At 30.7% G+C, this 24808-nt stretch overlaps 1 protein-coding gene across 1 annotated transcript; it reads right to left on the bottom strand.

Annotated features, from left to right (window-relative positions):
* Positions 1–1320: 1320 nt before the first annotated feature.
* On the bottom strand, positions 1321–1812 carry LOC141660349 (uncharacterized). The gene has a single exon (XM_074467328.1). It carries the CDS (start codon positions 1810–1812, stop codon positions 1321–1323), a length of 492 nt encoding a protein of 163 aa, XP_074323429.1.
* Positions 1813–24808: the final 22996 nt, after the last annotated feature.

Here is a 24808-nt window from a genome sequence, read left to right as displayed (position 1 = left end):
GACAAAATTTTCCAACCCACGTTTCATCCTTTAACAACTGAGTGGAAAGTATGTTTGCGTAGTGGATGACACTTTGAAAGCACTTGAGATGGGGGTTATTGATATTATAATTATTTGGGAAGATATTGATATCAATAGGTATGTGCTGACAAATAGTACCACATCTGAGGTTGTGATTAAGTACATGAACAAGGATCAAGAGGCTGTGATGAGACTAATTTTCAAGAAACGAATGGTGAACTAGAGGTTGAAGAAAAGATGCCATTGCTGGAGTGGTTTGCGAATGAATATAAAAGGTTTAGGTGCATGCTACAGTTTGTTACAAATAAAACAGAAGAGGGGTCACGCTTTTGCAAAGGGTTTGGTGGGATTGGAGGCACATCCTACGCTACCAGCTTGATATGCGAGCATTGGATGACGATGATGGTGATAATGAAGGTGTAATTTTTTAAGACTATAGAGCTGACCAGATTTTTCTACTGCAGTGCAAAGACTGTGACATACTCCAGCTTGGAATTCTAGTTTCTTTTCTTCGTGCTTAATAATTAAATTTACTTATCTCCTGCTATCTAAGACTTAGGAGTTATATATAAACGGTACTCGTACTACCTACAATTGTGATTTTCTCAGCTTTAATTTATATTATTAAATTTGCTTTAATTATAATCCTTCTCCTATATTAGAATGCTCCTTGAAAATTAGGAGTGGTCTACAGTACTACCCGGAATCATGGTTTTTTGCTCTTTGAATGCAATTGGTTTCAGACATTAAGATACCACTGATCATCTGAAGTTTTGAAAGTATCTATTATTTGTCTAAATTACAAATGGCTCTATAATTCTAGGCAACTACATTATTCTGATTGATCCATTCATAAATTCAGTTAAGTTTCTTGTATTGTCAGGGAACAAAAGTTTAGGCATTTAGATAGGGTGATTTGGCTGTTTATGTATGTCACTGGAAACAACTCCAATTCAGATTCGGTGGTTCACTGCACAGGTCTGAACAAACTGTCAGGGAACTCATATTTTGGACACCGGGTTGTAAAAATACTGCATTCGCTTCCGTTGGTTAATTACTAAATATTTGTGTTTAGAGTGCTGAATTTGTGACTTAAAAGTTCAGACTGATACTCATACGTGTTTGTAAATGAATTAATACCATCCCTCTTCGTAAGAGACAGCCACAGCCAGTGGGGATCCAGAAAGTTTTATACTAGGGGGCACACAAAATTTGAACAAACATATTAACACCAAAATATAAAATCAAATGTACTAGTTCAGTAAGAAAAACATGGTTCATGGCTTAAACATACAATAATCACAACACGACTCTTCTAGTCTTCATTTCTTGAAATTGTTTGATAATTTCTTCGGTCGAGACCTCTACAAATATTTCCTTCTCAATGTAAGTAAATAAACAATCATTCAGCCAACGATCTCCCATTCGGTTTCGTAATGATTGTTTGACAATTTTTATTGATGAAAAGGCTCTCTCAACGGTAGCGGTAGCAACCGGCAAAGTTAAAGCCAACTTCAAAAGATTAAACACCAAGCCATTTTCCCTCAAATTCTGAAATCTGATCTTTGCTGCTTTGACGAGATCCATGGCATTCAAAAGGTCCTGGTCTTTCCTCTGCAAAGCTTGTGATAGTTCATTAGTTATACCTAAGACATTTTTCATCAGATGCAGTAAGAAACCAAATTCAAAATATTGAATAACATCTAGAAGATCATTTGCATCGGACCTTTGATTCGAAAGTGTGCCATAATTCTCTACATATTCAAGTAAATTAACCACAGAAGGATACATGCTAATCAGATTCACTATAACACCATAATGTGATCCACATCTTGTATCAGCAGCTCGTTTTAGTAAAATTTCTTGATTTAAACCACGCCCGGTAGTAAGTTCACCACTATTAAGTTGTTCAACTACTTTTGCTAACCGTTGTTCTCGAAGAATATCTCTGCATTTACAAGATCCCCCAACCACATTTGTCAAATTTGCAATACAATTAAAAAAAGATCTAAGTTTCTTGTGATTTTTTGCAACAACCACAAGTGTTAACTGGAGTTGGTGTGCAAAGCAGTGAACAAAGTGGGCTGATTTATTTTCTGCTAGTAACAAACTTTTAAGTCCATTGAACTCTCCCCTCATATTACTTGCCCCATCGTAACCTTGACCTCGTATCCTTGTTATGTTCAATCCATATGTTGCCAGTAATGACTCAATAGCTGCTTTAAGAGATATAGCAGTGGTGTCAGTCACATGTACAATACCAACAAACCTTTCAACAACACATCCTCTTTTATCCACAAAACGTAAAATCACAACCATTTGTTCTTTATTTGATATATCACGAGCCTCATCAACTAATATAGAAAACACTCTATCACCGAGTTCTAAAGAAATTGCATTTGCTGTTACAATTGCACAAGCATTGGTTATATCTTTCTGGATTGAGGGTGCAGTGAGTTTGTTATTTTCAGGAGCATTATTAAACACGTCTTTTATGTATGGACTATGACTTGTAAGAAACTTCAAAACTACAAGAAAGTTACCTCTATTTCTTGATGTCTCAGATTCATCATGTCCTCAGAAAGCCAAGCCTTGAATTAAAAGAAGTTTGACACAATCAATGGCAACGGCTAATTGAATTCGGTAATTATGTTTCAGCTGATCTGACTGATTCACAATGGCAATATCAACATGTTGTTTTCGGTTCATAAGATCTTCACAAGCTTTCTAACATTGACTATGAATGTTATTATGCTTTCCAATGTGATCTCCCAATCTCTCCGGCCTCCTCGAGCGCCGCACTCATCTTTAAATAGGTAACAATATAAGCAAAATGCAGCATCTTTTTTTATGGCCCTCTTAACAAATATGCTCATCGAATTCTATCTTTCTCATTCGGAGAAATTTCGTTGATAGGTTTTCTTAATCCCGAATCAACTTCAGTATCAGACACATTAACTTCAATAAGAGGAATTGTTGCTTCAGGTTTATTGGATATATTAGCTTCCATAACTACTTCTACTTCTGGATCATTATCGGATGGTTAAAGTCTCTTATAAAATCTTTCCATGGCTGATGACTGAAATAAATAGTGAAAATTTATCAATTAAACTATATTTAGCCTGTAGAAAGAGGGATTCACATTCACGAATTTGGGATTTTAGTTAAGAAACTAGGTTTTTGAAATTCAAAATTGAAGTACACAAACAAAGTCACAAACACAAAAATTAACATATAATTCGGAAGCACAGAGAAACTTACATATGAATATATGATATCCAGATGCTCTTCAATTTACAATCTTTATCTTCTTCTTGTTTTTGAGTTTTAACCCCAAATAGTCAGACCCAAATTGATTTCCTGTATTCACGTGTTTGCCCCGGAGACATTATCTATTACTTTTTTAATAAAAGATAGGGGGCAAATACAGATTTATATGTACACAAAAGTAAAAAAATTAAAATATTAAAATATTATATGGGCACGTGACCCCAGGGGCCTTTCTGTATATCCGCCTCTGGCCACAGCTAAAGATTTTCACCTTTCCGATTGTTTATGTGATTTTTGCAATTTAGTTCTCGCTTCCAAGTATATTTTAGGTTCCCTTAAACTTTCCAAAACTATCTTTCTTGTTTGGCGAGAGCTTAGTAGTCCTGTGTGCACAATTGCCCTACTATTAGTTATGCTGCTCATGTGGTTACTGAAAAACTTTAAAAAAACAGATGCTCTGCTGAAAACTTTCATTTTCTTCGCATTTTCTTATAATACTTCAGCCTTGTTAGGCTTCTTTTTAGTAATATGGACACTAGAATCACCTTCAAAGTTGTCTTCGATTTTCCGGAACTTCAATAATGTTCTTGAGAGGTAATTACATATTTTTTTATTTTTATAAGATGCCACGTTATAAAAAACTAACGGCGTTACCTAAAATTTAACGAAACGACTGCGATGTAGAAAAATTCAAAAGTTGGATTACTTGTAAATTTACCTTTATAGTTCAATGACCTAGAAAAAAAGTGCATATAGTTCAGGAACCTTAAAATTGATTTATCATATTAAAATTTATTAAAATTTTAAGCAATATAAAATAAAAAAATATTAATAAAGATCGCACGGGTTGTAAAGCTAGTATCGTCAAAATCAAGCCTCCAAAGAGAAGGGAGGGGACTAAAAAAACCAAAGACTAACATGTGGATACCAGGCATAGTAGAGGTTGAAGAAAAGATGCCATGAGTTTGTTACAAATAAAACAGAAGAGGGTTGTTCAAACTGAAGAAGGTACTCATTCTATAGCGATATTGTTGACATTCGTAGAGAAACTAAATTACTAGAAATCGAACTGTGAGCTGCTACCAACATTGAACATCAAGCTGGACATCATAGGAGCCTCAAGCGTGTCGCCAGGAAATCCAAACCCAGACCTCCAAGGTTCACTGTGCCAACAGAGGTTGTTGTCTGCTTTCCACTAACCGGGAGAGTATACATTGAACCATCAGAGTTGACATATAAATCCTCAAACATTTTTCTGTTGCTCTTATCATGATTCTCAAGCAGCCGAACTGTTGTGTATGTGTCTAGGGTTTAGGTATATTTCTGTGTATAAGGTGCAGAATGGAATATAGAATCAAGAGAAGAACTATGTATTCTGGGCTTCTAATATATTCTGTATATTTCAATCTTTTCAATCTTGTTAAAAACAATATAATCTTCTCCTTTATATAATAGGAGAATATAAAACATCATACATGAATTAAAATAGATACATCTACTGAGTTCTTTGAACCATACTTAATGAAACCTCTTATATTCTTCTACATTCTCTGAACCAACAATATGCATGAATATTCCTGAATTCCAGGAGTTAGTTTACTTGTTCAACATATTCCTCCCTTAAAGTAACTCCTTTCGATCCTTCATTCCCATCAGCCTTTTGTATGTATCAAATAGAGGTTTGGACAGCGGTTTGGTAAGTACATCTGCTATCTGATCATGACTTACTACATGACGCAACTCGACATCTTTTTCCTTCACATGCTCTCGAATAAAATGGAATCTAACATCAATGTGTTTACTTCTTTCGTGATGTACTGGATTCTTGGCGAGCTCAATCGCAGATTTGTTGTCGATTCTAATTTCTGTTGTTCCTTGCTGTGAGAACCTTAATTCACTGAGCAACCTTCTCAACCATATAGCATGACAGACACAATAAGATGCTGCCACATATTCTGCCTCACAAGTTGATAATGAAACTATAGGCTGCTTCTTAGAATACCATGTAAAAGCTGTATCTCCCATAAAAAACAAGTAACCAGATGTGCTTTTACGATCATCCACATCTCCACACCAATCACTATCAGAATATCCCAATAATTTATAATCTGCAGCCCTAGAATAAAATAGTCCCAAAGACTTTGTACCTTGAATATAACGCAGAATCCTTTTGATTGCCTTCCAGTGTTCCTGTTTTGGATCCTCCATGAATCTGCTTACTACCCCAACACTATATGCAATGTCAGGTCTTGTGCATGTAAGATATCTCAAGCTTCCCACCAAGCTTTGATATAAATTTTTCTCCACTGAAGCTCCTCCCTCAAATTTAGAAAGCTTTGTGCCAAGTTCCATAGGTGTTGCCACTGGATTGCTATGTTCCATTCTGAATTTCTTTAAAATACTATCGGCATATGATTCTTGAGAGATAAATATTCCTGACTTATCTTGTTTCACTTCAATACCAAGGAAGTATCTCATCAAGCCCAAATCAGTCATCTCGAACTCTTGAGTCATCTCCTTTTTAAATTCTTTTATCATGTCTTCATTGTTCCCCATAAAGATAAGATCATCAACGTAAAGTGCAACAAGTAATAAATTACCTTGCCTTTCTTTGACATAAACAGCAGCTTCATAAGGACATTGCACAAATCCATTCTTCTTGAAATAGTTGTCAATACGTTTGTTCCATGCACGAGGCGCCTGTTTTAGGCCGTATAACGCCTTATACAATTTTAACACCATGCTCTCCTTTCCTTCTTTTGCATATCCAGGAGGTTGGTTCACATACACCTCCTCTTCTAGCTTGCCATTTAAAAAAGCTGATTTTACGTCCATCTGGTATATAGACCACCCATATTGAGCTGCTTGAGAAATTAGAAGCCTTATTGTCTCCATTCTGGCCACGGGTGCGAAGACTTCATCATAGTCTATTCCAGCCTTTTGCCGGTAGCCCTTTGCAACTAACCGCGCTTTGTATCTTTCTACTTCTCCTTGAGCATTCACCTTCTTCTTATAAACCCATTTAACATCGATAGGTTTACAATCTTCTGGAGGTTCCACAAGTTCCCAAGTTTTGTTCTTCTCAATTGCTTTGATCTCTTCATCCATAGCAGCCTTCCACTTCTTGTCTTGCACAGCTTCTTCAAAGCTCACATTCTCTGCATCCGCCACCAAACACACCAGGTGCACCTCACTTGTTGTTTGATATAAATCTTGCAAACTTTTGATTCTAGGATTCCGGGGCTCATCATCATTCACTTCATATTCTTCTGGTGCATCAATATTTGTTGGTGAGATTTTTGAAATTGGAATATCTTCATGTGATTCTTTTTCTGGTGCTTTACTCCAGTTCCATGCATCATCTTCTTGTATATATGCATCACGACTTACATCCACCTTCATTGTGATTGGGTCAAAAAACCTGTAAGCTTTTGTTTTTTCATCATACCCGATGAATATATACTTCTTGCTCTTGTCGTCCAACTTTGTCCTTCTTTGATCTGGTATATGAGAATATGCTATGCTCCCAAAGACTTTTAGATGCGACACAGTAGGCTTCCTTCCACTCCACAATTCTTGAGGTGTTTTATTCCCCAAGTTTGAATGTGGGCAGCGATTCTGAATATAAACAGCACACTGTACTGCTTCTGCCCAGAGTTCTTTTGGCAGTCCCTTGCCTTTTAACATCGCTCGAACCATATCCAGAATAGTCCGGTTTTTCCTCTCAGCCACACCATTCTGCTGTGGAGAATATGGAGCTGTTAAGAATCTTCTAATGCCTTGCTCTTCACAATATTCTGTGAAAGCATTTGATGTATATTCTCCGCCTCTATCAGAACGCAGTGCCTTGATATACATTCCAGTCTTCTTTTCCACCAAAATTTTGAATTTCTTGAATACTTTTAAGGCCTCGGATTTTTCATTCAAGAAATAAACCCATGTTCTTCTAGAATAGTCATCAATAAAGGTTATGAAGTACCTTTTAGAACTATATGACTGGGGTGTGATAGGACCACAAATATCAGTGTGCACCAACTCGAGAGGTTTTGCAGCACTATATATAGCCTTCTTCTGGAAAGAGTTCCTTGTTTGTTTTCCCAGAACACATTCTTCACAAAAGCTTCTTGTAAGATCCATGCTTGGCAGTCCATGAACCATTCCTTTGCTTGCCATCTCCTTTAAACCTCCATAGTGTAAGTGTCCCAATCGCCTGTGCCATAAGGATGCTTTGTCCTCCATCTTCATTTGCATACATGTCTGTTGTATATTTCTCAAATTTAATTTGAACATCCGATTTTGAGACATTTGTACACGTGCTATCATCCTGCCACTTTTGTCCTTCATGAACATTGCTTTTTCTCCCATGAAAATAGAATATCCTTTTTCAACCAATTGTCCAAGGCTAAGAATATTGTTTTTCATGTTTGGAACATAAAAAACATCTTCTATTTTTCCTCTCCTTCCATCCTTTCCAGGGAAACACACATCACCCTTTCCTTTAACTTCAATTTTTGATGCATCTCCAAAAGATACATGTCCAAAATCTACCTCCTTTAAATTAGTGAAAAGATGCTTGAGACCAGACATATGGTTGCTGGCGCCGCTGTCAAGATACCAAAGAACATCATCTTCTGGAATCATATCTTTGTAGGCCATTAGCAGAATATCATCTTTCTGTTGCTCCTCCGTTTTGGCCAAATTTGCATTTTCCTCGACCTTTTTAAACCAGCAATCTTTGGCAAAGTGTCCAAATTTGCCACAATTATAGCATTCATTTGTTCTGCTACCTCTGCCAGGGGCTGTTCTTCCACCTCTGCCGCGACTACGTCCTTGTCCGCGCCAATATTGTTGATTTGCTTGCACCTTTTTTTCATAATTGTTGCTTATGTGTCCACGTCCTCTACCTTGATTAAAATTCTGATTTGCACGGCCACGTCCTCTTCCTCTGGAATATTGTGTGTACAACGCCTTATCTTTGTCTTCCACAGAAACATTACTTTTCAGTACTTGAGATTCCGTCTCCTCCTTCTTTACCAGCCTTTCTGAATATGCTTGCAAGGATCCCATAAGTTGATCCACGGTCATGGTCTCCGTATCATTTGATTCCTCAATAGAGATGCCAACAAGTTGCAACTTTGTATTCAAAGATCTCAGAATCTTCTCATTGACACGAGAATCCTCAATTTTTTCTCCATAATTCTTCATTTGGTTTACCACAGAGGAAACCCTTGTAAAATAATCTGGAACAGATTCTGTCTCTTTCATTTGCAATGATTCAAATTCTCCACGTAGAGTTTGTAATCGTACCTTTTTTACTTTGTCGACTCCTTTGAAATTATTCTGCAGAATCTCCCAGGCCTCCTTTGCTTTTGTTGCAGATGCAACTTTTTCAAACATGGCTTCATCTAAGCCCATGTGTAATATTGACAAAGCTTGTTGATCTTGCTTCCGTGACTTTGCTAGAGTATTTTTCTGCGCCTGATTCAACGCACCTTCATTCTCTGGTTCATCGTAGCCTTTCTCTACAACTTCCCATGCCTCCTGTGAGCCAAGTAGAGCCTTCATGCGTATACACCAGTGTGCATAATTATCTTTGGTAAGCTTTGGAACAGATAGAAAATTATTCATCCTTGGATAGCTCTGATACCAATCTGTTGTGTATGTGTCTAGGGTTTAGGTATATTTCTGTGTATAAGGTGCAGAATGGAATATAGAATCAAGAGAAGAACTATGTATTCTGGGCTTCTAATATATTCTGTATATTTCAATCTTTTCAATCTTGTTAAAAACAATATAATCTTCTCCTTTATATAATAGGAGAATATAAAACATCATACATGAATTAAAATAGATACATCTACTGAGTTCTTTGAACCATACTTAATGCAACCTCTTATATTCTTCTACATTCTCTGAACCAACAATATGCATGAATATTCCTGAATTCCAGGAGTTAGTTTACTTGTTCAACACGAACTTCTTTAACCTGGGTTGATTCGCTGGGCTCCCTGGTATTAGCCTTTGGAGACCCTCCGAGTAGCAGAAGAAAAAGCTGGAGCCCTTGTGACCCCGACAGATAAAGTCTGCAAATCTGGAGTTTAAAAACCAGACACCATCACGAGAGCATTAGCAGCAAAAGGCATGTGCAAAGCACCAGAAGGGTGAAACCCTCAACTTGAAATACTGCAGAGAAAAACGAAGATGAACAACTAATATAGGTAAATTTGTCTGATCAGAGTGATAATGCGTTCTCTATCAATGCCCAACTGTTCCTTCTATTAAAATTAAAAGGTTTCACGAGGCAAAAGAAGATTTTCACTACTCTATCAACATTTCATTTCAGATTAAACCACATCGTATATGCTCTGTATTCTTCTAAAAGTTGTTACAATGTCAGATTGTTCATAAATTTCGTGTTAATCTTCCTAATAAACAAGGTAAAGGAGGGTAATCAACGGAAAGACTTAGACGCATACGGGTCCAGGAACGCCATAACTGTGTCATGAAGTCAGCTGAACTTGCTGTACGGTTTTTTGCTAATCCTGTTACAAATGGCAAACTAGATGAGGTTGAAGACAAAATGCTGTTGCAGTGGTTTGTTAATGATTATAAAAGGTTTGGGTACAAATAACAAAACAGAAGAAGAGTCACGCTTTTGCCAAGGGTTTGGGTATGCGATCATTGGATAACGATGATGAGAATTTTTCAATGTGGTAGCCTGCCTACAGCTGTGGTTTTCTCTTCTTTAATTTTTATAATTTAGTTTGCTTTGGTTATAATTTGTGTCCTATATTATTCTATAACATTTCTAATCAGAATTAAATTAAAAGGGTTTTTCTTATTGAGTAGAGCCCAAATTAGACTATCTTAAATAAAAATTAATTAAACATGGTCATTTATCCCACATTGTAGAGTCCCGAAAATTACGGTTCATTTCAAACATAAATACCAACTTTAGTAATTAATTGAGCATCATTAATAACGTCGACGGGCGTTATTAGAGATGCCGACGGGCGTCAAGTTGAAATTTTATAGCTATAGATATATATTGTTCGCAAAGAACAAGAATATCTTAGCTAAGTTCTTTGTTTATATCAGGCCTATCAATGATTTTTCTCCGAATCAAAGGCTAATAATTGATTCCGCTCGGAATCAAGGTGAGCTATAAGATTCTTCTCAGAATCAAAGCCACCTAATTAATCGATATTCAAATGTTGTTTTACCTGCATCATGGATTGGTCATTTTTGTTTATATTGAATTTGGTTCAGACAAAGAGTCTGATCAACTCTACATTGAATTATAAGTAATGTTCCTTTTGATCATAGAGTCTGCTTTTCTTGGTTGCTACTGTTCTACATTATGAGTTGCATAAAATTATGACGTAAAAGAATCAATTCTAGTTTTTTTTCTGAATTCCTGCCCAATGTCAAAATTGTAGAGGAAAAGCGCTGCAACAGGAAATCAGGCAAGATAGTCGTAAGTACAGTTAAACATATTTAAAAGAATACCCTCATGACCGAGAAATTTTATTATTTTACCGAAGTTATTATTTTATCGATATAATAATATTTTATTACTTTATCGATACTTTACCAAATTTTTTTGGTTTACTTATTACAAGAACTTGGTGAAATAAATGAAGTTATCTCTACTTTATAATATAGGAATGCGACGGATGTAGAGCTTCTCATAAATTTATCCAAACAAGAATGATGTGGTTATAGAATCACCTATGAATGAAGAATTATTTAATCGGTAATCAACACTGTCGAATGGACTAATTCTGGATGACAACAATGTCATCATAAGCATGTCATCAAAGAAAGCATTTCAAACAATCAACACTTACTTATTATAACACGAGAAAAACATACAAGGAGTTATTTATACTTTACATTAAATTAGGGATCAAATTAATATTGGTTTTGGTGGAATGAAAAAAACAAGCCACTGTATATTCTTTTTTTTTTGTCAGGGTGTACATACTCGTATAGAGATATACTCCATGGTTCTTATTTTAAAAAGAATCGAATTTTGTATATATATAGGGTGGCAATTCTCATGGAGGGCTCCATTAGATAGAGGTTCGTAGAGAACCATTATTTAAAAAGTATAAATACATAATTTATTTCATTTTTCATCATAAATAGTTACAAATTTTAATTATCAAACTAAAAACTAAGTTTCACAATTTTTTTTATTTAAAAAATCATTGAAATTTGATGAAATAGTTTAAAGTGGTTCTATAGTAGAATCACAGTAAACTCACACTTATTCAGATTATTTCACAGTAGAATCAAATTTGAAATATTTTTTTTTAAAATTTCAATCGCAAACATTTTATTATATTTAAATATAATTATTATTCTACATTAGCAACAAATTTGATGAAATTGTATAATAGAATCAAGGTTTCTCTACGGTTCTGTATATAAGAGAGTTCTCTCTTCAAGAAAGACCTATATATATATGAGTTGGGTTTATGTGGAGACCGATAATAATTGTAGTCCCGGAGACCTACCTAACCACCATTAGATTAAAAAAGATCGTGCGGTCCAAATTGACAGAAAGTAAGGGACATGTGCTTGAAGGGGTGAGGGACGATAAATTTTTAATTTTCAAGTGCAGTACTTTTAAATTAATTTTAAATATAACTTTACATGCAAAACATAAAATTTGTATTTATAAGAACAGTGCATAACATATAGTGCAGAACATAGAGTCTAGCATCCTTCAATTATATAGCATCCTTCAATTATATATTATTAAGTATGTCGTAGAATCGAGTATGGCAAAAAAATTATTTAATAAATTCACAAATATAATTTTTTTATTACAAAAACCGGCATAAATTATCTTGTAAATATAATGCGGTATCTTGTATATGTACCGGTATCCTGTACATGTACTGCATAACATGAATTAATAACAAATTGTTTGCAATTTATTAATATGTTTGATGTAGGGTACATGATAAAAAAGTTTTATGCATAAATCTTATTTTTTATTTTTGATATATTTATCAAAATTGAACATAAAAAAGGAAAAAGTGATTCATAATTTCATTACACTAAAATCAACTTACTATAAAAAATAAAAATAATTTTAAATTATTTAGATTATTAATTGCCTCGATACTAAATAATATAGTAAAAACGTAAAAAAATAGTATTCAACCCTTTCATATATAATTCATATTCTCGTCTAATAAATTAAACACAATAATTTTTTTAACAATAACATCAAAAAATATTTTAAAAAATAAAAACTTTCGAATAAAATATAATATATAAATAAACCTACTGATTTATCTTGTATTAAAGTTTAGCTATTTAACTTTTATTATAACTGTGCATATTACATCGTGATATAATTGTTATTCTCCTTTGAATATTACAAACAATTTCAATTCAACTACACTAAAGATGACAAAAATGAAACTAAAAAAATGATAACATGAAGAAGGTATGCTATATTAAGATAGTAGAAAGGGGTGTTTAGAGCATCTCCAACCACATGGAACCCTCAGCTAAAAATCATTAATACATACTATAAATAAAAAATATAGAGATTATGTAAAAAATCTCATCTCCAATGGTACATTCTCCTTATTTATAAATATAGCCAACCTCTTGATGTTGACTATATTTGTTGAACCACTACAGACCTCTAAAAAATTTGTAAAAAAAATTTAATCATTTATTACCATATTGAAGTAATATATTCTATGTATAACAACATTAAATTTTAATAACATACTATTTTAAAATATAGCTAAACAATATAGTCAATACCATAGAAGTACAATGCTTTACAAGTTCAACAAATTTTACGTATTGTTCTACAGGTCTAATTTAGCCAACCAATTATAACTCACACCATTGGGGATGCTCTTATAGGTCTGATATTTTAAGAAAAGAAAACAAAAAAATGTATACAAGTGAAAGTAACCATACGATCAAATATTGAATAAACAGTAAAGATGAATGGTCTCGAGGTCTCCAACTTAATGCGGTCTCTATAAAACTTCTTTCTATATATATATATATATGTGTGTGTGAAATTATTACTTTACATATTACTTGGGCCCTTAATGACTTTCTAATTTTTTATTATCATATAACGTTATAGAGAATATTACTTTATAACATTGGCCCAAGTTGGTACCGACAAAATTTATTATTAAAACGAGATTATTACTTTATCGGATATTACTTAATCGGGGTTCAGCTGTATGTTTGCAGAGTAGACGACTATTTAAAAGCACTTGAGATGGGGGTTATTGATATTATTATTATTTGGGAATATATTGATATCAACATGTATTTATAAATAGTACTACATCTGAGTGATAAGATACATGAATAAAGATCAAAAGGCCGATGAGTCTAATTTTTGGGAAACGAACGGTGAACTAGAGTTTGAAGAAAAAATACCATTGTTGGAGTGGTTTGCTAATGACAATAAAAGGAGCCGATCAGTATTCAATTAAAATTATACATGTAAGTGCTTATCAAAGTATTTAGTTAGATATTGGATGACACTTTAAAAGCACTTGAGATGGGGGTTATTTATTATAATTTTTTATAACTACCAATGATCATTTGAAGTTTTGAAAGTATCTATAATTTGTTTAAATTACAAATGGCTCTATAATTCTAGGCAACTATATTATTCTGATTGATCCATTCATAAATTCAGTTAAGTTTCTTGTATTGTCAAGGAACAAAAGTTTAGGCATTAAGATGGGGTGATTAGGCTCTTTAAGTATGTCACTGGAAACAACTCCAGTTCAGATTCGGTGGTTCACTGCACAGGTCTGAACAAAACTCATATTTGGGATATCAAGTTGTAAAATACTCCATTAACTTCCGTTGGTTAATTATTAAATATTCGTGTTTAAATTGCTGAATTTGTGACTTACAGGTTCAGAATGATACTCGTACGATCTGCAAATATTTGTAAACGAATTAATATCAGCCCTCTTCGTAACAGACCGCCACAGCTAAAGATTTTCACCTTTCCGATTGTTTATGTGATTTTTGCAATTTAGTTCTCACTTCCAAGTATATCTGAAGTTCCATTAAACTTTCCAGAACTATCTATTTTGTTTGGCGAGAGCTTAGTGGTCCTGTGTGCACAATTGCTCTACTGTAATGTCAGTTACGGTGCACAAGTGGGAATTGGAAAACTGAGAAAGAAGCTATATATATCTTGTTGATAATAAGCAAAAACATTTCTACTAAGTTTATTATTTATATCCGGTAAATCTAATTTCACTACGTCAAAAATTAATTTCCGCCTAAATCAAGGCTAACGAATAATTCCACTCCTAATTAAGGAGTCCTAAAAAACTGGTACCTGATAATATTAGTAGACAAAACATCAATACAGAGTAGTGTCTTGAAGTTAAATACGCGAAAATGAAATAAGTCATATTACAAATATTTTCCGGAATAAGATCATAATATTAAAATAAGCATGTGGCATGAGCAAGTTCTAAAATTAAGCCAACAAAAATAAGCATCCATGTAATTTTCATGTATTTTTCCCCTTCTTGTTTGCACTTTCTTTCTCCTTTCTGGCATTCAATTTTGCATTTCTAGCAGTTTTGTCAACCGCTCCAGAAGATATCATCATTTTCAAAAGCTATTAGTTCAGTGTCATCATGCTTGATATAAAGGCCAATCATGTAGTTATTTTGTAAGGCATGTGCTTTCATGTTTATAACATCATTCTCTTCCATAATCAAAACTAAACCTTGTTCAAGAGGCAATATAGGAATTCTAGAGTACAAACACTTAAGCCCACTATAACCCAAAGCATTAGTTTTTAATCTAAGGTTCTCTAATGTAAGTTCATCGAAAGAGTCGTAAACAGTGAGTTGGCCCCCAACGTATTCAGTAACAAGGAGCCAATTCAACTTTCCACCATAAAATATCCTAACACTAATCATCTCATCACCTACATATAAAAACAAAACAAATAATACATCGAAATAATTCAGTATATTAAGCTTTTATAGACATACCCATAACGCAAATATGCATAAAGTACTCATAATTAATATGCAAGAACTGAAAGATAAACATATGAAAAATACAAGATTGTTCGATGATGGGTCAAGGTTGAAAGTACCCGGAGGAATTTGATCACCCATGAAAATACACCCAATTCAATCCTTAAAACTCAAAAATACGCCTTGTTCTTCATAGTTTGTCTTTACCTTTTTAGCTTAGGGTTTTAAAGATTACTGATATTTGTTATCTTAAGTACTGATATTTGTACAATTATTGGCGTTAAGCTGCATGGATACATGGCACTCTGTTAAGCTGCCAATTACAATTATCAGTTACAAGTTCATAACTTGCTAAAGAGGTTTGAACTAGAAATCTTGACCCTCCTGACCAAGTGACATGACCAGTAAGGCAGCAACACCTTTCTTAAGTTCATTGTTTATATCCGGTCTATCAATAATTCTTCTCTAAATCAAAGGCTAGTATTAATTCAGCTAGGAATCAAGGTGAGCTATAAGATTCTTCTCATGCCACCTAAATCTATATCTAAATATTTGGATATTATTATGAATTAATTTTAGGAAATTAGGTATTTACTCGTATTGTCAAGAAACAGATTGCAATCGCAGGATCGTAGGGGATTCCTGGATACTTTTGTAACTACTTTACTTTTTTAATTACTAAATTTTTGTATTCGACTCCGGGCATGTGACTTCAATGTTGCTATTATTTATGTCAAAAAAATGTTAGCTTTGATTTTAAATTCATTTTAAAAGCCTACTTATTTAACCTATTAACCATCCTATAACTTTTATTTGCACATCTAATTGCATAGACACAAATTCTAATTAATATCTATAATTCTCGCTGAAAGACATCTTGAATTGGCATTTATTTAATTTTTTTGTAATAAGACTAATTATGTTATTAAAACTATAAATTTTAACACAAATATATAAAAATAAAAAATAAAATATGAAAATGCAAACAAAGTTTTATATTTAAAACTCACCCAGTATTGTACACATTTATGTACAAAAACTAAAAAAACAAGATTATATAAATGATAAGAATTTACGCTTTATTTTACACCAAAATCAAAATTAAAAATAGGATAAAAGGAGAAAATATGGGTTATGTATTTTTTTTTTAAATCAACAAAAAATCAATTTAGCTCAATTCAATGGTTATGAACTAAATTGTCTAAAAGAGAAATGTTACGTTCCCGAAACGTTTTCGAATGATTAGTTTTTTTTGAAACTAATTTTTGAATGATTAGTTGTGATCGTGCAATTGAACGTAGACTAATATATGAAATGAACCTCTCGTATATTAGTATATTAATATGAATTCCATTAATTAAAAGTGACAACTGTTATATTGAAAAAGTTGTTGATAATTTTTTTGGGCATTCCGAAAAGATATTACCCCTTGCTAGCACATAGCATCTCCAAGGGCATTAGATTAACTTGTTGCTAAGATTTGTTTAACGTGTAAGTATTTATGTTCCAATGATATTAGGTATATTCATTAGTTATATCCATTTTTTTTTAATTTTAAATATATAATTAAAATAAATTTAAGCTAGTTATATTCAATACAATTGAAAATAAAATAAGTATTTAAATCAAAGATATTTAATGAAAATATTTTTTTTATTTTCATGGAAATATTTTAAAATAAATATTATAAAATCAAAAATTATTTTAATTATAAATATAATAACATATTTAAAAATGACAAAAATAAAATTAACAAACATTACCTATATATTTATAAAATATTTCACTGAAGCATAGTTTATTAAATTATAATATTATAATTTTTAATTTTGGTTAACAATTAAATAGTATTTAAAATTATTTAAGGCAATATGTTATTTGTTATATAAAAAAATTAAAAAGAGGACCTAGGATAGCATTACGACCATATTTCAATCGGGAGCTGACGTGTATTGATTTAGATGATGAGAGTAAATTCAATAAATGTAGCGTGCTATTTTCCCATCATCTAAAAATCTAGCTCCTCTCTCATTGAAATGAAGGTTGTTGGGAGAAATTGAACCCGAGTCTTTACATTTACAAACACATCACATTATCACTACATCACACCGTTACTTAAATTTTTTATCATACGCATAAAATGTGAGTGTCGTAAATAGGAACAATATATTTAACTTTAAACATGATTACTAAAATATTTGTAGAGTTAATTTTGAACAATTAAATTTAAAATATAAAGTTAAGCATAGTATATAAACACATCATTCCCTTATTTATTAAACAATTTTTAATTTGAAAAGTATGTCTCATACATTTTTAAATAAAAAATATATTATACATATAATTAATTTTTTTATATGTTGAAAAGAGACACACTTACATAAATAATATATATGTGTACTACATATTTTGATAAGTTATAATTAGCATATTTCGATTTATTTCGAATTCAAAATTAGAACAAGACCCATTTTTTAAAAAATACTCGAAATTTGACTAAATGACCTGCCCGTAAATACCATGTCACTACCTAGGTTTAATTTAAATTACGAGTTCGACTAGAAAATCTTACCAACACAGAAAAGTTTTGTGATCTCTTATATTGGTAAAAATTAATATCTTTGAGGTTTTAATAGAATCAAGTCAATTGATAATATGTATCAAAATTACTAGCTTCAAAATCAGAATTTTACCCATTTTAAAAAAATACTCAAAATTTGACTACATGACCCAGCCGAAAATACATCATCACTATCTAGGTTTAATAAATTTAAATTACGAGCTCGAGAGAATATCTTACCAATAAGGATAAATTTTGTAATATCTTATATTAATAAAAATTAATATTTTTGAGATCTTTATACGATCAAGTCAATTAATATTATGTATCAAAATTACTAACTGACTGGTTTTACATTATTACATCTCGAACTTGACCCAATATTTAAATATATTCAAAATTCGACATGAGATGTCACAAGCTCCGTTAAAACTACAAAAATATACTAAATCGATTTATTTATTAATATTTCACTTTAAAAAAATTAGGTTTAAAATATTATTCAATGATGGTGAATTTATAAGGAGGTGCTCCTAAAGTCCTATTTTTTTCATTCTCTTTAGAAATAATTAAACTACAACTATAAAGTAAAATTAATAATTTTCTTTAACATGTTATTTGAAAAATGGTAAGACATTTGATGCTTCTTCATAAAAAATAGTTTATTTATTGTACTATTTGATAAAGATATATTTATATTCAAATATTTATGAGACAAATCCTAAATTTTATAATATTCAATTTGATATGGTTATTATAAGTAATCATATACATAAAAATCATATACATAAAGTCCCTTTTTTTGTAGAGTTCTCGAGTCCAAATTCCTAACTTTATATTACAATCCAATCTAATGGTTCAAGTTTTATGTTTCTAATAATTTAAAAACTAAAATAATAAACTACATGATATATCATTAATGTTCAACAAGTTGAATATTTACGTGTTCTACAACGTGAATATATATGTTTTTCATATGATCATGTTTTAAAAAATCATATAATCTACAATCTTCAACTTGTCAAATGTATGATATTTGCAAGATATTTATTAAAATAGTAATATTTGTAGAACATGATTCACATTATATTACATTTTACAAAATTTTTTATACTATTTTACTTGCAGAACATATATGAACTCCTGTACTCAACTAAAAACAAGAACTCAATAGAACTTAACTTATATATATATATATATATAAGAAACTTGAAAAATTATAGAATTCAATATTTTAAAAAAAAAATATTTAAAATTAATTATAATAAATTTATAAAATAAATATTTAGTGTTGGAAAATATTGTACAACTATTTTTAAATATTTGAAAAAAGGTTAAAACTGTAATATATTGTACTATTTGATTTAATCCATGTTATGTTATCTAAATAAAAAAATTAATATTATTCGATATTTAGAAATGATTAACAAATTCAACTAATATTTAAAACAAATCATCAAACTAAAAATATTTAATTTTAGAAAAATAATATATAATGTTATCAAGAAGTTACTACAAAAAGAAATATTAGAAACATAAATGAAATAACCTTCAAAATTGATTTGAATGATGATATTAGTACAAATTTATCTTCATATTTATATATGAATTATTTTTACGTCACATCCATGACTGATTCTCTGTTGAGTAAAAATAGATATTATTTGATTTCCATTGCTACTACGATTACGATATATAAATAATTGTAATTTATTTATTATATATTTACAATTTTTGAATAATCATAAATACATGTTATTTGAGTAATTTACTGAATAATAATTAGATATATACATGACCAAGATATCTAGCATATAAATAAACGAGACCAACATAATTTACTGGAAAATATAATAAATAATAATTTACATACATACACACACATGTGACTTTATCTTTACCATTATAAAAAAATTCAATTTTAATGGTATATTTCAGAGTTATTGATGTATATACTAAAAGAAAATAACAATACTCTTTTATATTCTGAAAATAAGAATGATCAATTAAATTTAAGTTTTTTCAATGTGTTAAAAACTAAATATATTATGTCAATTTTAATTTATGAATAGACAATTATCTGACATCATATAAAATTAACTTTGTATAATTGAGAGGATTAAAAGCTAAGTACACGGCTGAGATCAACTTTAGTTAATAAATTAAGACATTTGCAATGATATTAAATCAACATAAACATTGAATTAAAAAAATAACATTTTTCTTAAAAAATAAACTTATATTAATTGTAGTGTAAATTCTACTTTGTTGAGTATTACGATTGCACACCTTTAATTATGCATTACTAATTCTTTTAAATTAAGCAAGCTAATTGTAAATTAGTAATGACTTTAGTAATAAAATATCTCATTACTCCCGGTTTATTTGACCAAAACTCAAAAAATTTACTCGACTCTGCAATATACATATATGTTAATTTTTAGTTTTTTTATAAACATATTGAAAATATTTGATAGATTAACTTCAATCTTTTCCTTTTACACGACCCTACTTATATTCATTGAGTAAATACAAATTAGACGACACAAATAAGAAAATATGTATTATGATTAATGAGATATATTAAAAAACGTTATGAACGTTATTAATGTTTTACATGAAAATTATACACATTTATAAATACACAACTTGTATTTGATATATTTTAGACGTTATACAATATTTATCAATAAGAAAATGATCAAGAATTTTACTAATATATTTATATGATGTACAAGAAAAATTTAGAAAATGACATGTGACTCGCACAAGTTATTATGCTAGTTAATATGGAAAAGGTAAACATGATTCTTTTTACATAAATTATTTTTTCAAAAAAGTTTTTTTAAATAAAAATTTAATATTTAAAGTTTAATAAAAAAATTAAAAGTTAAATTATAGAATTATATTTTCTATTTACCTTAAAATACCTATCTAGTGTTGAAATAAGAGAAAAATCCCAGTTGCCAAAACATCAACTAGTGCGGCCTATGATGGTCCCCATCGGCTACAAGTAAATTTGTAACTAAGAGTAATAAAAAGGGGATTTGTATAATATATCCCAAATTAGTATGGTACTTTTCAGATATATCCCCTTTTGTTTAATAATTATTAAAATATCCCAAGGTTAATATCTAACTCTTATATAACTCATATACATATAATTAGTTTATATATTTGTTTACTTAAATTGACTAATATATCCCCAACATTTTACAGATAAGTTAATAAACTAGAGATTAGTTTTAAGTAATCACGTAACATGACCCGCCAAAATTTTTTATGTTAGGTGTCTACTCCCGCCTTTACCAGTCACTTATTTTTTTTATCAGGTGTCTACACTCCCGCGTAACACACATCCCCTACCTCCACTCAGTATTTTCTCATCACTTGTGTTCTCTCATAATTATGGAGAAGGAGAAGAATCAAGAGATTATATCATCCAATCCTATGAGGTAATATTTCTTGATTGTTTACTTGTTATTCTCTTTTTTAAAATTTAACAGTTCTAATTGATTTAATAATATAATTGTTTTTTGTTAATTTTAATAGAGATTCAAGATCAACCTTGATCTGTAACCCACAAATTAGGTGTGTAACACCTAAAAAGTTGATTTGTCAACCATCCACCAAAGTATACACTCCAAGAAAAAGTCCACGTTTGATTGAAAAGGCTAACATACTAAAGCAAAATATTTTAAAGATGGTGGGGGATTTTGAAAGTCATGTTGAAAAGTCCAGTCTAATGTCTGAAACCCATGTTGCGAGTAATCAAGATTTTATGAATATGGATGTTGATGGCCTAGATCCGAATTTCTGGAATTTGGTCTCTGAAAAGTTGATAATGTTGATGTTAGGAATATATGTGCATTAGTTTGATGATATGTTTAACAAAACACTTAAGTAGAAGTTTAGTGTTTGTAGCCTCAACGGATAAGACCACTTTGGCTATCCGTTGATGGTGCAGCTTTACTTAGAAATAAGTCTAGTGTTGTAGCACATTTCAGTCTCTGTATTTAAGATATAATTCTTAGAAGTTGAGAGAAAATATAAGTCATGTTGACTACTAGAAGATATGCAAATAGGAAGGCCAATTGTAAATATTTCATGCCTTGTAATTTTGTATAAATGAAGTGGTATCAACGGATATCTTAAAGACCTTCAACGGATGAGAAACAAAGCTTCAACGGATGTCTCTAAAGCTTCAACGGATAGAGCTTCAACTGCTAACACATCAACGGATAAAGCCATCAACGGATGAAGGCTTCAACGGATGTTCTGTTAAATAGCAGTTGATAAGTGGTAGTTGTAACAGCAGACAGAGGCACATGGGTTGACAGAGATAACTGAAATGTGGAAGCCTAATTTCAGGAACATCAGAAAAAGCAGCCGTTCTACTCTAGTACAAAGAGGCAATAGTCAACAAAGTACTTGAGTGATATGGAGAAGAAACAAGTGGAGAACTTATTTTTTATTGTATTTTTATCTTTGTCTTCACTTGTACACTTGGTGATATATAAACCAAGTAGCAGCTAGTAATTAGAATAGAATTTTTCCAGTGCTGTTTAAAAAAATCTTGAGAGAAAAATTATCTAGTTTGTACTAGGATGCAGCTGTGATCAACATCTTGAATCACAGATTTTCTGAAATACCATCTCTGGTGGAACAATAATCCACCAGAAAAGTTTTTAAGGTCTGTTGTGTTCTTTACATTAGTGCTTGAATATATATCTGTCTGTATTAGCTTAAAACAATTCACACACTTGTTTATCTTGAACACAAAGCCTTTAAAACTGCTCAAAACTTGAAAAAGTTTTGAGATTTACATTCAACCCCCCTTCTGTAAATCTCATTGTTAGTCCACTAGGAATAACAGTTGAAGAAGCATTCAGTATGTTTCAAGAACCAATTATACAACTTGAGAATTTTGAAGAAGATGATTGTCATCCTGAAGATCAACCATGGAGCCAACCACTTATGTCTAGTAAGGGTGAAGATGACAGAGAGTGGGATGAGTTTCTTTATCATTTTAGCATGAAAAACAGAAGTGATGATGAAGATAATGAGAAAGAAGTTGAAGGTAATGTTCCTACTTTAACAAATCATAATGTTATAGTTAATGACAATGTGCCATCTGAGAACTTTTCTAATATTCCAAAAAGTAATGTAAGTATTGGGCCATTGTTGAATGATAGTGATTTTGATGATTTTTTTACTGCTGATTTGGTGGATCCCGAGTTGTTTTCTAAACCAGAAAATAATGAACAAGTTATTTATGATAAAATTAAAGTAGGTTTGTAATTTTTGGACAAGACTGATTTTCAAAAAACATAAATATTGTGTATCTAATAGGATAATATGCAAGTTCATAAATGTGACAATATTAGGATCAAGGCTGTGTGTCAAAATTTTGGACAACCGATCATGTGTCCCTGGTTTGTATACACACCGAAGATCCGTGGTGAGCCAAGGAGTATAAGTAAAATGCGACCTACATCACACTTGTGTCGGAGATCCTAATGGAAAGAATTCAAGTGCAAATCATGAGTTTGTGGCTGCGTATTTGATTGAAAAGATGAAGAAATCACATAGCAAAATTATACCCAAACCTAATGAGATTGCTGATGAGTTTTGGGCTAGTCACAACACCTTAATTCCCTATTGCATGGAAGGACACAAACAAAATAATGTTTTGGAGAAAATTAATGGCAGTTATGATGAAAGTTTCAAACTAGTACCAAGCTTATGTTAAATGATTACCAGAACCAATCCAAAATCAATTACAACTTACACATATAACAGTTACATTTTTTAGTTTATGGTATTCTCTGTTTTTAGTTTATGATAATTAATACATATATAAGTGTTTAATACTGATTTAGTTTTAAAATTAGTAGATACATTTTTTTCCAGACAAATTAACTTCAAATATTAGTACAATATTGTTGTAACTTTTAAATTTTATTACATGTTTTTTCCATGCAAATTAGTATATATGTAAGTGTTAATATTGCTCTGGTTTAAAAAATATTGTACCCATTTTTTTTCTTTTTCACTAACTAACACATATTGTAGTATAACACTACTTTAGTTTTAAAGAATATGTACATATTTGTTACTAATAAATTATCACGTATTTAAGTGTTGATAATATTTTAGATTTAAAAACTAGTACATAATTGTGATTTAGCATTCAAAATTAATACATATTTTTTTTATTTACTACAAAATAATACATATTTAAGTATTTAATATTGATTTAGTTTTAAAATTAGTAAATACTTTTTTTCTTTCAGACAAATTAACTGTATATTTTAGTACAATATTGTCGTAATTTTGAAATTTTACTACATATTTTTCCATACAAATTAATATATATATATATATATATATATATATATATATGTAAGTGTTAATATTGCTCTGGTTTTAAAAGTTTGTACCTATTTTTTTTCTTTTTAATAAAAAATAAATGTTGTAGTATAGCACTAATTTAGTTTTAAAGAATATCTACATATTTGTTTCATATAAATTAGCACGTATTTAGTTGTAGATACTAATTTAGATTTAAAAACCAGTATATATATTTTAGTATAATTGTGATTTAACATTCAAAATTAATACATATTTTTGTTCTTTACTGCAAAATAATACATATTTAAGTGCTTAATATTGATTTAGTTTTAAAATTAGTAGATACTTTTTTTTCAGGCAAATTAACTTCATATATTAGTACAATATTGTTGCAATTTTAAAATTTTACTGCATATTTTTCCATACAAATTAATGTATATGTAAGTGTTAATATTGCTCTGGTTTTAAAAAATTTGTACCTGTTTTTTTCATTTTTACTAATTAACATATGTTGTAGTATAACACTACTTTAGTTTTAAAGAATATGTACATATTTGTTTCATATAAATTAGCACGTATTTAA

This window comes from Apium graveolens, chromosome 5, assembly GCF_009905375.1.
Source record: "Apium graveolens cultivar Ventura chromosome 5, ASM990537v1, whole genome shotgun sequence".
Taxonomy (NCBI): Eukaryota; Viridiplantae; Streptophyta; class Magnoliopsida; order Apiales; family Apiaceae; genus Apium; species Apium graveolens.
This window is presented reverse-complemented; position numbering and strand designations above follow the sequence as displayed.